Here is a 17,766-nt window from a genome sequence, read left to right as displayed (position 1 = left end):
AAAAAAGGCAAGAGAAGGGCGAGCCAGGATGGAAAGAAGCGCAGCAGGTAGGGGGCGGGGCCAGCGGGGGCGGGGCCGGCGACCGCGCGTTCCCTGGCAACGGGTGCTGCCGGTGACGTCACCACCCGCCGGCGGCCATTAATCCCCCTCCCGGCGGCGCGGGCTGGCCCGGCCGCTTGCCTCCTCCTCCCCCGGGCCCGGATGAGATCACCGCGTCGGGCGGCCGGCTGTCCCCGCGCTCCCAACAAATCGACTCCTCGGCGAGCGCCGGCATCTCATGATCTCATGGCCCCGCGGGACGGCGCCGGCCGATGAGGTCACAGCCCCGCGCCCCGGGCCGCCCCGCTCTGCGCGCCACGGGCTCCGGGTCGGGCCTCCGGGAGTCCCGCCGGCTACCAGGCCCCCCAGCATGAAGCTCTTAGCCCACAAAGGAGGTCGCAGTTTGCGAAGGGCAAAGCTGCCTTTTCCATCCTTTTGACGCATCTTTGCGCGTCCACTCCCTCCTGTCTTATTTGAACATTTCACCCCGAAGACCCCGTGTCCAGCAGGGAGTGACCTCATCAGCTCCCCTAAACTTGAAGTCAGGGGCCAGGCGACGCGACTTGCCTGCAGGATTTCACAGCTGCTGGGTAAAGGAAGTTCTGGAGCTGTGTCTTACAGACGAAGAAAGGGGATTAGAGGGATAAAGGAATCTGCCCAAGGTTACCCACCTAGGGAAGGGTGGCGCAGGAACCCGGACCTCCGTGATGTGAATGAGCCCTTTGACTGCCTTTTTCTTACCCTTACTTGTACCCCAAACCTCTGCACGTTTGCCCCAGTGCATCTTTGCTCTGGTGGAAATAGTGGTAACGGTCCCACTTGCGGCGTGCCCCCGTTATGCTGGGCACTGTTCCACATGACAGACCACTGGAGAGGAATTATACGGACCATATTACACATGAGAACACAAGGCTAGGAGAGGTCAAGTTACTTGCTGCAGAATTGGGACTTGTACCCAGGTCACTTGACTCTACAGCACAGCCTTTCAATTCCTTGATACCACCTTCCCCAGAAAAAGAGGAAGGCTTCCTGTTGACAGTGATACACCCTCCTTTCTCTCTTCTCTCTCCGACAGGGTCGCCATCAAACCCAGTTGAAGAGGGTCCAGTGAGCTTGTTAGAGGCTTCACAGCTCACTTGCCAGCAGCAGATTTCTCCCATCACTTAAGAGACTATCACTCACACCACTCCTTTGCAGATCTCCAGCAGCATATACAGCCAGGAACCACAGGAGGAAGGGACATGACATTTACTGAACGGCAGTGCTGAACCAGGCACTGAGCCAGGGCCTGTCACTAAGGGCAAAGCTGGGAGGGATATCACCAGCCCTGGTTTGCAGACGAAAAAGCGGAATTTATGTATTTTTTTTTTTTGAGACAGGGCCTTGCTCTGTCACCCAGGCTGGAGTGCAGTGGTGCGATCACAGCTCACTGCAACCTTGACTTCCTGGGCTCAAGCAATCCTCCCCCCTCAGCCTCCTGAGTAGCTGGGACCACAGGTGTGTGCCACCATGCCCCAGATAATTTTTAAAGGACTTTTTTTGTAGAGATGAGGTCTCCCTGTGTTGCCCAGGCTGGTAATTTTTTTTTTTTTTTTTTTTAAACCATAGTCAGAAGTCAAGGAAGTAAGTACAGGTTTCAGCTCAAATGTCCATCCCAGAGAGAAAGCCCTTTCCCATTTCCTAAACGAATTCTCCATGAATTGTTTTTATTTTTTTCTAGTGCTTGTTGAAACTTGAAGTTCTGTATTTGTGTGTTGATGTAGTTTCATGGTGATTTCCCCAATGAAATGAGAGCAGGGACTCTGTTTTGGTCTGTTTCTTTCATTTATCATCTTATCCCCACACCTTTGCAGTGCCTGTCATAATATGACACTGAAATATTTTTTGAGGAAATGCAAAGAATTGGTGGCTTAGGATGGTGAGCAGGGCTGATGTTCAAAACTCAGGTGTGTTTGAGTGTAAAGTGTGGGCTTACTCCATACTTTCTAGGAAGTTCAAGCCCTTTGCTACATATACTTTACTTACAGTAAAGTCCCTGTGGTGCTTTTCAGAGCCTATTAATTCTTAAGTGTACTACAGTAGTGACAAGTTTGGCATTCTGGTTTCCCTATCAGTAGCGTCCTCTGTTGGTAGCTGAGAGGAGAGGGAAATCAGAGGAACTTAGTAGGAAATTAGGCGTGGAAGGGACAAGGTTATACATGCTTATGCTCTGACCTTTAATAATAGCAAGGAAGAAGACATAAAAACTACCAAAATCAGGCTGGTGCAGTGGCTCATGCCTGTAATCCCAGCACTTTGGGAGGTTGAGGCATGAGGATCGCTAGAAGCCAGGAGTTCAAGACTAGCCTGAGAGACATCATGAGACCTCCTGTCTCTATTTAAAAAACAAAAGCAGTCCAGATGCGGTGGCTCACACCTGTAATCCCAGTACTTTGGGAGGCTGAGGCAGGCAAATCACTTGAGGTCAGAAGTTCGAGACCAGCCAGGCCAACATGGTGAAACCCCGTCTCTACTAAAACTACAAAAATTAGTTGGGCATGGTGGTACGCGCCTGTAGTTGTAGCTGTTTGGGAAGTTGATGAGAATTGCTTGAACCGAGAAGGTGGAGGTTGCAGTGAGCTGAGATCATACCACTGTATTCTAGCCTGGGCGACAGAGCGAGACTCTTTCTCAAAAAACAAAACAAAACAAAAACAAAAAAACTACAAAGGCCAGACACAAGGAAAACAAACAAATGGTAGTCATGAAACTGTTTTCTTATGGGCAAAGGGAGGGAGGAAGATGGATGGAACCCAGGAGGTATACACAAGGGGTTTCTAAGAAACTAGCAGTTCTCTACTTTTTAAGCTGGGTGCACGAGTATTTGTTATTTTTTGTTTTTATACCTCATACATGTTATTTTTTTAAGGCCACAAGCTGAAATTTTGCTTACCCACTTTAAAAATAGACTATAACAACCCCATGACGGGGGAAATTGTTACTTCCACTTTGCAGATAAGAGAAACTGAGGCTCAGTTTCAGAGAAGTTCACCATTTTGCCTAAGCTTACAGAGCTCAGATATAGCAGAGGTGGGATTTGAATACAGGTCTCTGATGTCTGTACGGATGCTCTTACCCACAACATCTGCCACTAGATAACTGGACACTCATTATTAAAAACTAGAGCTGATGAAAATATGTCATTTTCTTGCTCTCACCCCCAATTTCCTATAAAGATCCTCTCTCTGCAATTCTGGCAAGGAGGGGGAGGAAGAGGAGGAGGCCGCGATCGCCTCTGATGCTATGGCCCCAGGGGCCAGCTGGCAGAGTCCTTGGGGCCAGGCTGAGGCCCCATAGGAGTTGCTAGGCTGTGAGTAAAAATATTCCTGTTAACAGCAGCAGTGGGGCACCCAATTTCATTGGCCATGGTTCCCTTGATCTAAGAGCGTTGGCCCCATGAACAGGAAGGGCCCAGCCCACGTGCCCCAGCAACTGCATCAGCAGCTTCCCTGCACACAGGGCCCTGCTCCCCAGTACCCAGGAGAGGCCTCATTATAAGATGTTGATGATAAAGCCCATAGTGGCCTGGGACCCTGTTAGCTACAAAAAGGCAGTCTCTTCCCTCTGTCCTGGTCCCAGGTGGATGGATGAGCTTATCTGTCCCCGTGTCAGCTACAGTCTTCAGCACAAATGCTCTGGGCTAAACTGCCCAAGCCTGGCTGTTTCCCAAAACACTAGGGAGTGGAGGGAGGAGTGCAAGGGAAGGAGGGAGACAGAAAATGATGGGCGGAGGGTATCTCCTTTCCTGGTAGTCTAGAGCCCATGACTTCAAACTTGACAGACAGGGTCCTCAAGTGTGGATCTGTCCTGCTGGGAGGGTGACTTTGCCCAAGTCATATCACTTTTCTGGGCCTCAGTTTCCTCATTAGCAAAGTAGGGGATGTGGGAGGCTGAATAATGCCCCCCCCCCCCCCACCAAAGATGTCCATATCCCAATCCCCAGAACCTATGAATTTGTTACCTTACAGGGCGAAAGGAATTTTGTGCACATGCAGATGTGATGAAATTAAGGCTCCTGAGATGGGGAGATTAGTCTAGGTGACCTGGACAAGCCTAATGTCATCACAAGGATCCTTATTAGAGGAAGGCAAAAGGGTCAGGGTAAAGGAAGACAATGAGGCAACAGACACAGAGGTTGGAGAGATGCACTTTAAAAATAGAGAAGGGGACCAGAGGCAATGAAGGCAGGGGGCTTCTAGAAGCTAGAGAAGACAAGAAAATGGATTGTCCCCCAGCGCCTCCTAAAGGACTGGCACCTTGACTTTAGCCCAGTGACATGGATTTTGGACATTTGACCTCCAGCAGTATAAGATAACACGGCTGTGTTGTTTTAAGCCACAAGGTTTGTGGTTATTTGTTACAGTACCCACAGGAAACTAACACAGAGAAGAAATAATTAGACTGTCATCAGGGTAGCATCAGGATGGCGTGGCTGCAGCATCTCTGGTGGGCTGGCTTCCATGGCAAGATGGGAGGAGGCCAGAGCACACCCAGGCCTGGGAGTGGCCTCTGAGCTGTGGTCCCTACCACCTCTTTGACTACATCTACTACTATGGGGACTGGCTACATCATTTATGATACCCTGTGTAAAGTTAAAATGCAGGGCCCCTTGTTAACATACTAAGAATCTTGGTTGGGCGCAGTGGCTCACGCCTGTAATCCCAGCACTTTGGGAGGTGGATGCAGGCGGATCACCTGAGGTCAGGAGTTCGTGACCAGCCTGTCCAACATGGTGAAACCCCGTTGCTGCTAAAAATACAAAACATTAGCTGGGCATGGCGGTACACAGGTGAAACCCTGTCTCTACTAAAAATACAAAACTTAGCTGGGCGCGGTGGTGCACGCCTGTAATCCCAGCTACTCGGGAGGCTGAAGCATGAGAATCACTTGAACACAGGAGGCAGAGGTTGCAGTGAGCCGAGATTGCACTACTGCACACTCCAGCAGCCTGGTAACAGTCATAATCTCATACGGCAACAGTGGAGCATGAAGCCAAGTGTTTGGGCCTTCTGCACAGGGTGCTTGCCCATGAAGTTGCCCTGCCCCTTCTTCTGCTTCAGCCACACTGGCTGATTGCTCCTTAACCTTGCCAAGCATGTTTCCACCTCACGGCCTTTACATATGCTGTTTCCCCAGCCTGGAATCCTCTTCCCCACATATCCGCATGGCACACGCTTCCTTCAAGGCTTTGCATGAATGTTACCTTCTCCCTGCCCCCCACCACTGTCTAAAAGAGCAGCGCCCTCCCCGCCCTGCCCTGCAACCATGACACTCCCTGTTTTGTCTCCATCTGACATATTGCCTATTGATTTCAGCATCTTGTTTATCTAAGTCCCTTGAAAGTGCATGCTCTGCTTCTTTGCTGCTGTATTCCCAGGACCTGGTCCTAGGCCTGATACAGAATAGGTGGTCAAAAAATACTGGTTCAATGGATGAAGAAATGGATGAATGGAAAGTGCCCAGGACAGTGGCTGGCTTGTAGTATGTGCATGGTGACTGGCTTGTACAATGTTGCCATGACAATGACTGTCATCATCTACTCCTGGGGAATGACAGGGGGAGGGCTGGGGTCATGTTTTCCAAGGCCCCCTTTCCTCTGCTTACCTTGTTGTTTCACTAATTAATAAATTGAGGCCAGCACTTATAAGCTGCAGTGATCAAAAGGCTTCATTCATATTAAAGGTATGGTCCTGTTCAATCTTCACATCATGAATACTATCCCCATGATATAGGGGCTTAGAGAAGGCTGCTGATTCATCAAAGGTCCATGACTTATAAGTGAAAGAGCTGAGAATAGAACCTGCTTAACTCCAAGTCTAGTAGACCCTTGCAACTGAATTCACACTGCCTGCTTCAGGGAAAATATACTGAAGGGAGAAATATTTGCAACACTTTCATGAATTAATTACCTTCAGCGTATGTGTTTTGAGTACTGGCTGTGTGCCATGCACTGTGCTGGGAATAAAATGAAATATACAGGAGACTTGATCTCTGTTCTCGCCAAGTTTTAAGTCCTAATGGGGGCAACAAACCAGCAATCACAACATCACATGATGCATTCAAAACAGAAGTGGCCTGGGGGCTGTGGGAGCACACAGGTGAGTCACCCAACCACAAGTTCAGACCTCCAAGTGGATGTGGCATCTAAACACCTGCGGGTGATGGGGTGATGAGAGGTCAGCCAGATAGGGCTAGGGAGACAGTGTTCCTAGCACAGGGAACAGCCACTGCAAAGGCCTGGAGGAGGTGAGAGAACAAGAGCATGATTCGGCCCTAAGAGGAGTTCAACACACCTGGCAAGCGATGGCTGAGGTGTCGGGCTGGGAAGAGAGGCGGCCAGGCAGACATTCAAAAGGACTGCCTTGGCCGGGCACAGGGGCTCACACCTCTAATCCCAGCACTTGGGGAGGCCAAGGTGGGTGGACTGCTTGAGCCCAGGAGTTCAAGACCAACCTGGGTAACATGGCAAAACCCTGTCTCTACAAAAAATACAAAAAATTTAGCCAGGCATGGTGGCATGCGCCTGTAGTCCCAGTTGCCGGGGAGGCTGAGGCAGGAAGATGGCTTGAGGCTGGGAGGTCATGGTTGCAATGAATCCTGATCGTGCCAGAGCACTCCAGCCTGGGTGACAGAGTGAGACCCTGTTTCAAAAGAAAAAAATAAACAAAAAAAAAAGACCAAACAAAACAAAAAACAAAAGAACTCCCTTGCCTCTGGGATTATGGACAAGGTACTGAAACTCTTGGAATGATGGTTTCCTCCTCCTAAAATAGGAACAGCCCTAGCCGGACATAGTGGCTCACACCTGTAATCCCAGCACTTTGGGAGGCCAAGGCAGGTGGATCACTTGAGGTCATGATTTAGAGACCAGCCTGACCAACATGGTGAAACCCTGTCTCTACTAAAAATATAAAAATTAGCTGGGTGTGGTGGTGCATGCTGTAATCCCAGCTACTCAGGAGGCTGAGGCAGGAGAATCGCTTAAACCCTGGAGGCGGAGGTTGCAGCAAGCCAAGATCGCGCCACTGAACTCCAGCCTGGGTAACAGAGTGAGACCCTGTCTCATGGGGGAAAAAAAAAAAAAGAAAGATAGGAACAGGCCTAGACACAGAAGGCTGGCTGCAGGGATCTACCTGCCACCTCCCGGCCTCACCTAGTGTAATGACAAGTCTGCTTTCAGTAATGCCACGCCCGGGGACCTGTGGTAATCTGGTCAAGCCTATGAGGGAACAGAGAGCTGACCCTCCTCTCCTCCCTCTGCCATCCCCGTCCTCTGCATGCATCTCTGCGCTGTCACTCAGTGTGTATTTATGTCGGGCTGCTATGGCCGTCACTCAGTGTGTATTTATGTTGGGCTGCTATGTGCTAGGCACCCTGGATAAGGCCGCAGCCGGGAATAAGTCTGTGTTCCAGGTGCCATCTCCCTCTGTCTTGTTCTTGTTCTTTTGTGTGTCTCTGCACCATCTCTCCATCAGCCGCTTGAAGTCAGGGTCAGGTCTTATCCCAACAGCTAAGACTGAGCAGGCACTGAAAACTCTGTTCTAAACCTCATGGCCTCATTTGCTCCTCAGCGGGCTCCTCCTGGAGCCAGGTAGTATCATCAGTCGTGTACACAGAAGAGGCATCAGAGTTTGACCCGGTGAACTCACTCACCCGAGGGTATACAGCTAGTGGCAAAGGCAGGATTCAAACCAGGCAGCTCCAGGACCCAGTCCAGGGCTGGCACCTATCAGTAACTGGTAGGAATAACATTTCCTTCCTTCTTTTCCCTTCTTCCCTTCAGGGTTCTGATCTTAGCACTTCTGGGCACCGAGGAGAAGAGCCAGAGGCTGGCAAAGCCTTGGTGGGTTACCAAGCCCCCCCGCAACAGGGCCTGGATTTCCACGAGGGTCATGAGGGAGGTTGCGCATGTGCGCGCGCGTGCACACACACACACACACACACACACACACACACACAGAAAAAAACAGGCCAGCCACGGTGGTTCACGCCTGTAATCTCAGCACTTTGGGAGGCCAAAGCGGGCAGATTATTTGAGGTCAGGAGTTTAAGACCAGCTTGGCCAACATGGCAAAAACTCGTCTCTACTAAAAATACAAAAATTAGCCAGGTCTGGTGGTGAGCGCCTGTAATCCCAGCTGCTCAGGAGACTGAGACACAAGGATTGCTTGGACCTGGGAAACAGAAGTTGCAGTGAGCCGAGATGGCCCCGCTGCACTCCAGCCTGGGCGACAGAACGAGACTCTGTCTCAGAAAAAGGGGGAAAAAACACACCCATGGAGAATTTAGATGTGCCAGGGATTGCTAACAGCACCTCTACCTGCATTGCTTCAATTTAGTTTTTAAATCACCTCCTGTCTCCACCGCATCCCCAGAAGTAAACAGAAGTATTTCCTTTTTTTTTTTTTTTTTAAATGGGGGTCTTTCTATGTTGCCCAGCCTGGACTTGAACTCTTGGGCTCAAGCCACCCTCCCACCTCAGCCTTCCTAGTAGCTGGAAAGACAACCTTCTGAGTAGCGTGAGCCATCATGCCTGGTGGATAACTTCCTTTTTTACAGACGAGGAAACTGAGGCATGGAGAAGGGAGGTGACTGGCTGGAAGTGATACTGATGGAAATGGTGGAACCACAATTCCAGCTCAGATCCACCTGACTCCAGAGCCCAAGCTCTTTCCAATCCACTCGGAACCTTTCTGGACAAGCTAAAAGTTGAGACGTGTGATCAGTGGGCTCCCTCAGGTCAAATCTCAGTTCTGCTACCTTTTCTTCTCTCCAGGGAAGGAGACACATCTGGGGGAAATATGGAAGCAGGGTAGTCCTCACCTACCCAATGGAAGCACAAAGCAGGAAACCAACACAGCAGCCCCCGTCTTCCCCCCCAGGAGCAGGGAGCCAAAGTGGACACCTCCAGGGCCCCCTCAGGGAGCCTGGCTGCCTTGCTTAATCATTTAGCTGAAGAAGAGCAAACTGATCTGCACTTAGCTTGCTAATTAACTCCCCCAGCACCCCAGAGCAGGGGTTGCCACCACATACCCATGATGTAGTTTGGAAAGGTGGGTCAGGGTGGGTCTGGGAGCCAAGAGCGTGAGCCTCCCTGCTTTGCCCTGTGTGCAAATTCATACCAACCACTGCTGTTCACGTATCACTTTATTTGAGAGTCACTCACTCACCTACGCTGAGCCACTGGGCAGATTCTTATTCTGCCCCCATGGAGCTTAGAGTCTGGTGGGGACGGGCTGCTCAGGAGTTATCTGGAAAAACGCACACCCCAAACTGTTTTTCACTTCTGCACTGTGACTGCGGCTGTCCCCTCTTCCTGCCGTGCCCTTGTGGCTTTGCAATGTCCGGGTAACTCCCAGCCCTCCTTTAAAACTCAGCTCTGATGTCACCTTCTTTAGGAAGACTCTGCTGGGGGCTGGTTTAGGTGTTCCTTCTCTGTTTTCCCAGAGGGCCCTGGAGTGACTGCTTCCTTGCCTGCAGCACGCCCACCAGACTGTGAGCTTTGAGCGTGAAACTCCTGGTCTGCAGAACCCCATGCCGTGTGTAGGGCTCGGCACTCTGTGGTGTCCAATAAATATCTGCAGAATGAATACATGAGAAGATAAATCATGTGACCCAGAAGTGGTCACTTTGGGGACTTGGTTTCTTCAAATCAGCAGAATAAGAACGTCTTTCTGGGCTGAGCGCCTGGAATCCCAGCACTTTGGGAGGCCGAGGTGGGTGGATCACCTGAGGTCAGGAGTTCATGACCAGCCTGGCCAACATGGTGAAACCTCGTCTTTACTAAAAAATACAAAAAATTAGCTGAGTGTGGTGGTGGGTGCCTGTAATCCCAGTGACTCAGGAGGCTGAGGCAGGAGAATCTCTTGAACCCGGGAGGTGGAGGTTGCAGTGAGCTGAGATGGTGCCATTGTGCTCCAACCTGGGCAACAAGAGCAAGACTCCATCTCAAAAAAAAAAAAAAGAAGAAGAAGGTCTTTCTGGGTCTACCAGTCTGTGAAAAAGAGAACAGAGGTGAAGCCCAGCCTTTGAGGAACCAGAGAGGCCTCCAGGATGTCCAAATTGGGCATTGACCATCTTGGCATGGCTCCCAGCGAAGCCATGAGCAGGCCAAAGCCTCTCCCAAAGGGGCTGGTTGCATATCAAAATGCTCTTTACCTGTGAGAACGGGAGCTGACTCTGGCCCATACCAGCAAAAAAGAGGGGACTTTGGAAAGATTATGGATCTTCTCGGACTTCAAAGAAGCGCAGGAACCCCCAGGCCACATGAAGGAGTTGCCGAAACCTCACAACTAAGTGGAAGGACCTCTCCTCTCATCAGCACTTCTCAACTCCCGTCAGCACCTGAACCACGGGGAATCCAGTTCAAACGCAACCACTGATGGAGGAGGACTGGGATGCAGCCACGACTCTGCTCCCAGGTGATGAATGAATGAATGAATGAACAAACTCAGCTCTAACTGTGCCTAGCCTCTGTGTTCCTCAGTTCCTGGGGGAGGGCACTGGATGAGTCCGGCAAGGGCTGCCTGCTCAGGATTACCAGCGATAGGCAGGGGAGAGGGGCACCAAAAAAGCCATGGCTCTGGCCTTGTGCATCCAGTTATAACCAGAGAAGGGTGGGCCTTGGGATGGGGCGGCCATCCTAAAAGGGGTTGATGGTAGCTGGGGCGGAGCCAGGCCAGCTCGCCAGACAGTGACCATCTGAGCTGGTGAAAGGTATCATCTTTCAACCTGGAGATCGATTTCCGAAGGCCCAGTGCTGGGGGTGGGAGTAGGGGAGCCAGGGGGAGGACAGGAGGGAGCAAGAATTTCAATAGCAGCTGTGTTCCTAATTTCCCCAGGAGGAGGCCTGGCCGCCCCTCCTCCACGCTGAGTGTTTGCCATTAAAAACAAACAGTATCATTTGGTTCAATAGAAAAAGAATTAAGGGAAATTAAACTGCGGGGGCCATGTGGCAAGCCTTGTCTTCCATTGTCTGAGGTTGTTTCTCATCTTCTCTAGTGGGGGAACAACAGCTTGTAGGGTGTGGAGCCAGGCGGGACTAGATAAATAAATAAATAACCCAAAACCTCCGCACCATCTTCATCCAGTAGAGGGTGGGGTGTGGGAAATCCCAGGTGCCCGCTGGGGCCCTGTCCCTGCTGCGTCCCTTGGTGGCAGAATGTAGCCTTTGGGAGTCTCCCAGGGAACAGAGTGAAGGGAAAAACAAAACAAAACACAAGGACAGCAACAAAAAATGAAGGCTGGATGCAGTGGCTCACACCTGTAATTCCAGCACATTGGGAGGCGAAGGCAGGAGGATCGCTTGAGGCCAGGAGTTCAACACCAGCCTGGGCAATGCGGCAAGACCCCATTGCTATAAAAAATTTAAAAATTAGGCCAGGTGTGGTGGCTCACGAGCACTCTGGGAGGCCGAGGCAGGTGGATCACCTGAGGTCAGGAGTTCGAGACCAGCCTGGCCAACGTGGTGAAACCCCATCTCTACGACAAATACAAAAATGAGCTGGGCGTGCTGGCGGGCGCCTGTAATCCCAGCTATTTGGGAGGCTGAGGCAGGAGAATCACTTGAATCTGGGAGGTGGAGGTTGTAGCAAGATCGTGTAATTGCATTCCAGCCTGGGCGACAAGAGCAAAACTGTCTCAAAAAGAAAAAAAAAAAAAATTAAAAAATTAGCTGAGTGTGGTGTGTAGTCCCAGCTACTCAGGGGGCTGAGGTGGGAGGATCGCTTGAGCCCAGGAGTTTCAGGCTGCAGTGAGCCGCAATCACACCAAAGCACACGGGTTTGGGTGACAGAGCAAGACCCTGTCTCAAAATAAAAACACAGACTCAAGAAAAAGTGAGGTGCAGGCCCCACAGACAGAAAAGGAGGGTACCAGGGTAGTTGAGGGAGGAGGATGTAAGGAGGCTGGGGACGAGGGTGTTCGGTGCCTGGGTTGGTGGGAGCAGTTTCGATGGTTCTGCAGGTGCACAGGGAGCAGTTGCTGCTGCTGTTTGAGTTGCAGTCTCTGAGTCAGGGGAGTGCGGGTGAGGAATGGTGTGGGGAGAGGCAGGATCGTGCAGTGATTAAGAGTCTTAGAGTCTAAGCCCTGTCATTTACATACCCCAGGCAAGTCACTCACATTCTCTGTGCCTCAGTTTCCTCATCTGCAAATTGGGGGCATTAAGAGTGTCTATAGTGTCTACCTCATAGGATTGTTGTGAGAATGAAATGAGTTCATGTTAATGAAGCATTTAGACCAGTACTAGGGACACTGGATATTTATTTCTGATTTTAATACTATCATGGGTCCCTAATGGCATCTCCCTTGGCAGCTGGAAGACCTGGCCTCTGAAGTCACAGCCTGGCCACAGACTTGCTGTGTGACCCTGGATAAGTGAACACACCTTGCTGAGCCTCCAGTCTGTCATTCACAGAAAAGGGATAATCACTCCGGCACAGAGATTGCTAGTGCCTCCTGATATCCCTTCTTCCCCTCCTCTTTCAAAGTAAGCATCTCAATCTTTGCTTAGGGCCATTGGCACCCAGCCACAAGATGACACTCCCCAGCCTGCCATGCAGTAAGTGTGACTGAGTGGTGGCCAATGAGATTTAAGTGAAAGTGACGGGAGCCATTTCCGGGAAGCCACGTAAAAAGGGAGAGGAACACTTAGGAACTTTTACAAATGAGGATGCAAAAATTCCAGCAGAACAGTGGCACACGGAATCCAGAAACACATTCAAAGAATTGTACCTTATGATCAAGAGGGGTTCATTGAATGCAAGGATTAACAGAAAATCCAATAATGCAGCTCTTCATGGCAACAGATGGAAGGAGAAAAATCAAATGCTTTTTGATCAAATTCAACAGGTTTTTTTTTTGTTTGTTTTTTTTTTTTTTTGGAGACAGGGTCTCTTGCTGTCTCACTCAGGGTGGAGTGTAGTGGCATGACCATGGCTCACTGCAGCCTCGAACTCCCAGGCTCAAGGGATCCTCCCACCTCAGCCTCCCAAGTAGCTGGGACTACAAGTGTGCACTGCTGTGCTCGGCTAATTTTTTAATTAATTTTTTTGTAGAGAGGGGGGTCTCACTATGTTGCCCAGGCTTGGTCTCGAACTTCTGGCCTCAACTTCCTAAACTGCTAGGATTATAGACGTGAAACACTGTGCCTGTGTGCCTGGCCACAAAAACCATCTTTAATTTTCAACATTTTACTAGATTAAACTAGATGAATACCTTTTTTTTTTTTTCAGACGGAGTCTCACTCTGTTACCCAGGCTGGAGTGCAGTGGTGCAATCTGGTCTCACTGCAACCTCCGCCTCCCAGGTTCAAGCTATTCTCATGCCTCAGCCTTCTGAATAGCTAGGATTACAGGCATGCACCACCATGCCTGGCTAATTTTTGTATTTTTGGTAGAGATGAAGTTTCGCCACGTTGGCCAGGCTGGTCTCGAACTCCTGCCTCAAGTGATTTGCCTGCCTCAGCCTCCCAAAGTGCCAGAATTACAGGCATGAGCCTCAGCGCCCAGCCAAGATGGATGCTTTGTTAACTTGATAAAACATCAGCGCCAGCTCCAAAGCTGGCCTTTTGTTTAATGGGGGACTGTATGTTTAGTTTTATGTCTCGATTCAGCTAGCCAGGCTGTAGTATTTAGTTATGCAATTAAACACTGATCTAGGTTGCTGCGAGGGCATTTTGTAGATGTGATTAACATCTACAATCAGTTGACTTAAGCAATGAAGCTTTTCCTTGATATCCTGGGTGAACCTCATCCAATCAGCTGAAGGCCATAAGAACAAAACTGAGGTTTCCCCGAGGAAGAATAAATTCTGCCTCAAGACTGCAGCATCAGAGCTGGGCACTGTGGCACATGCCTGTAATCCCGGCATTTTGGGAAGCCGAGACAGGCAGATCACTTGAGGTCAGGAGTTCGAGACCAGCCTGGCCAACACGGCAAAATCCTGTCTCTACTAAAAATACAAAAATTAGCTGGTGTGGTGGCTCACGCCTGTACTCGGGAGGCTGAGGCACGAGACTTGCTTGAACCCGGGAGGCAAAGGTTGTAGAGAGCCGAGATTGCATCATTGCACTCCAGCCTGGGCGACAGGGAGAGACACTGTGTCAAAAAAAAAAAAAAAAAAAGAAAAGAGACTGCAGCATCAGCTCCTCCCAAGAGCTTTCAGCCTGCTGGCCTGTTCTGCAGATTTCAGACTTTCCAGCCCCTGCAGTCCTCCAAGGCAATTCCTTAAAATAAATCTCTCTATGTACATATAATCTACTGGTTCTGTTTCTCTGGCGAACCTTGTCTGTTATAGGGATCCTAGAGGCACTCCCATCAAGATCAGGATGAAGACAGAACTGCCCACTATTACCTGTTAGGGAAAGAAAAATCAAACATCAAGAATTAACCCACCAAGCAGTGGGCGACAGAGGAAGTGATGGAGCCAGGTTCTGTATCCATGTTTAAATCTAAAACTTCTTAAAAAAAAAAAAAAAGACAATTTCTTAACCCTTTCTGGATAATGTGCCTCTAGTACACCTTAAAGATAAGGGATTTCAAAGTAATGCTAAAAAGTTAAAGGAAAACAAGAAAAAACAACTTGTATTCAGCATTGGAAGAAGTGTAAATTGCCATAGCCTTTTTTTTTTTTTTTTTTTTTTTTGACAGGGTTTCACTTCATCACCCAGGATGGAGTGCAGTGGTATAATCGTGGCTCACCGCAGCCTTTACTTCCCAGGCTCAAGCGATCCTCCCACTTCGGCTTCCTGAATAGCTGGAACTACAGGCGTGTGCTACCATGCCTGGCTAATTTTTGAGTTTTCTAGAGACAAGGTTTTGCTATGTTGCCCAGGCTGGTCTCGAACTCCTGGGGGTCATCTGCCCACCTTGGCCTCCCCAAATGCTGGGATTACAGGCGTGAGCCACCGCACCCAGCCTGCCTCGAGAAAGAACTATCTGGGGATTCTGGATAAAGCTAAAGCTACTCAATCCTAAAATTCAACAATTTCTTTTCTAGATGGCTGTGCTAGAGAAACTTTTGTGCATATGTAGTGAGATGATCATTACTGTACTATACATAATGGTAAAAAAATAAAGAATCTAATTGCTCATGAGTTAGGGGAATGGATGAATAAACCAAGGAGTATTATATATTGCTGAAAAATGAATAAACTGAGAACTAGAGCTACACATATCAATAAAGATCTATGGTTATCAAACTTCAGTGTGCATTCAAATTATCTGGCGGATTTGGAAAGGTACAGACTGCTGGCCTCGCCCCACCTCACAGTTTCTGAATCAGTGGGTCTGGGGTGGGATCTGAGGCTTTACATTTCTAACAAGCTGCCAGGTGCTCATCTGCTGGTCGAGGGACTGCACTTTGAGAAGCAAGAATACACACAAACCTCAAAAACACAACACTGTGTAACAGCACAAGTTGTAAAAGGATGTATGTAGAATATAAACTATGTTAATTTGATATGCACCAAAACCAACACCATAGTTTGTCTATGGACATAAACATGTGTAGTAAAAGTAAGGAACTAGTGGTAACCTCAAGGGAAGGAGAGAGAAAGAATACACATTTCAAAGGATGTGGCAGAGATACTGTCATGGGTTCCCCAAGTCCCACTTTATCTTCCCCCAGGCTTTCAGCAAGACAACTGTTTCCCAGATTCTCTGCTGTTAGGTGAGGCCTTCTGACTGGGTCCTAGCCAAGGGAAGAATGTGGGTGGAAGTGATCTGTGCCACCACCTTGGGCCAAAAACCTTTCATGTAATTCTCCAGTTTCCCTTCCCTCGTTGGCCCCCTGATGTTGAGGTTCCAGTGCAGACTGACGTCTCATCCCCCCGCTACTCAAGGCTCTCCAGATGACTTTTATGTACATCTCAAGTTGAGAAACGGTCCTAGGAGAACATCCTGCGGGATGGTGATTTCACTCCATGGAAGAAGCCACGGTCCCTAAATTACTGCCCCGAGCAGAGCACCTTGGCCAACCTCCACTGGACTCTGATGAGCTGAAAAGAATGTTGGGTGACACCTTTGAGACTCTGGTGGTGTTGACAGCAGCACCTGGGATACCCTAATTAATACAGACAGGAAACAATTCAGCGGATGTAAGTGGGGGCAGTGGAGTGGCTTTTATTTCTCTAAAAGGAAAGAGGAAGATCTGAAGCGAGCATGGAAAAGGTTCACATCTTTTGAATCTCAATGGTAGGTGTGGAGATCTCTATTATATATTATTTTCTGTATAGTTGAAATATTTTATAATTTTAAAATATTCAAAAATAACCTAAATATGAAAAATATCAGATGTATACAGGCAACTAACGACAAGTGGAACGAGAGGAGGGAGAATGTAAAACATCACCCCCGTGGCAGGTGGTGTCGGCTGCACCCGGAGGACTTTATAACCTCCACTGCTGGCATAAGCATAACAAAACCAGGTGTTTCCTCTGCTGTTGTGAATGTCGCTCACGAGATGGACCAGCTTCCTTCTCTGACAAATACAAGTGGCATAAACACCTGTGTATTTGTTTTTGATTTTTTTTTTTTGAGACAGAGTCTTGCTTTGTTGCCCAGGCTGGGGTACAGTGGTGTGATCTTGGCTCACTGCAACCTCTGCCTCCCAGGTTCAAGAGATTCTCCCACCTCGGCCGCCTGAATAGCTGGGTCTACATGCATGTGCTACCGTGCTAGGCTAATTTCTTTTTTTTTGTAGAGACAGAGTTTCGCCATGCCACCCAGGCTGGGTTCAAATTCCCGGATTCAAGTGATTCTCCTGGCTTGGCCTCCCAAAGTGCTAGGATTACAGGCATGAGCCACTGCGCCGGCCCACCTGTTCATCAGTTTCTTGTGGCTCCTGTAGGAAACTGCCACATGCTGAGTGACTTGAAATAACGGAAACTTATTCTCTCCCAGATCTGGAGGCCAGAGGTCCAAAATTAGTTTCCCTAGGCCCAAATCAAAGTGTTGGCTGGGAGACTGGCGAAAAGAAAGTCATTCTTTGCCTCTCCCAGTTCCTGGTGGCATTGTTTGTCTTGTGGCCACATCATTCCCAATGTCTGCCCCCATCTTTACACTAACTTCAGGGTTAGCAGACTTTTTTTTAAAGGACCAGACAGTAAATATTTTAGGATTTGTGGGCCACAGAGTCTCTGTCATCACTTCTCAACTCTGCCACAGTACAGTGAAAGTCACAGACAACACATACATAAATGGGCATGGCGGGCTTCCAACAGAACTTTATGTACAAAAACAAGCAGTGGGCCCACCTGTAGTTTGCCGACTCCTGAACTAGAGTCTTTGAGATGCTGTGCTCCTCAATAAAACGGTCCCACGCTTAATAAGTTGGGAATGTGTCAGAGAAAACAAAGTGAAATGAATTTCTTTACTGTGGGACTTCTCAGAGCCTTTACTATGTGAGTGTGTGAGTAGGGGATAATGTACACAGCATTTCCCAAAGTTATTTAACCATAGAACACCTTTTTATAAAATGCTTATTAGGCCGGGTGCGGTGGCTCACGCCTTTAAGCCACCACTTTGGGAAGCCAAGGCAGGTGGATCACTCGAGGTCAGGAGTTCGAAACCAGCCTGGCCAACATGGCAAAACTCCATCTCTGCTACAAATACAAAAATTAACTGGGCATGGTGGCAGGTGCCTGTAATCCCAGCTGCTCAGGAGGCTGAGGCAGGAGAAACGCTTGAA

General features: G+C 49.1%; 1 protein-coding gene and 1 long non-coding RNA gene across 5 annotated transcripts in view; one reads left to right on the top strand and one right to left on the bottom strand.

The window, feature by feature from the left end:
• Positions 1-17,766, bottom strand: part of RNFT2 (ring finger protein, transmembrane 2) — a 112,961-nt gene that overhangs the window by 27,024 nt on the left and 68,171 nt on the right. The window contains exon 8 of one of the 4 annotated variants that reach the window (XM_045366038.3): positions 9,231-9,656. The exons of the other annotated variants lie outside the window; for them this stretch is intronic. Within the exon in view, the coding sequence (XP_045221973.2) occupies positions 9,294-9,656 (363 nt within the window). The 3' untranslated portion in view covers positions 9,231-9,293. Of the gene's footprint in view, positions 1-9,230; positions 9,657-17,766 lie in introns of those variants that run through there. 4 annotated transcript variants of the gene reach the window in all.
• Positions 141-3,214, top strand: LOC123567595 (uncharacterized). Its single transcript, XR_006690651.3, has 2 exons — positions 141-629; positions 1,115-3,214. It is a non-coding gene; the product is annotated as an uncharacterized lncRNA (long non-coding RNA).

The sequence above is a fragment of the Macaca fascicularis genome, chromosome 11 (assembly GCF_037993035.2).
Source record: "Macaca fascicularis isolate 582-1 chromosome 11, T2T-MFA8v1.1".
NCBI lineage: Eukaryota > Metazoa > Chordata > Mammalia > Primates > Cercopithecidae > Macaca > Macaca fascicularis.
This window is presented reverse-complemented; position numbering and strand designations above follow the sequence as displayed.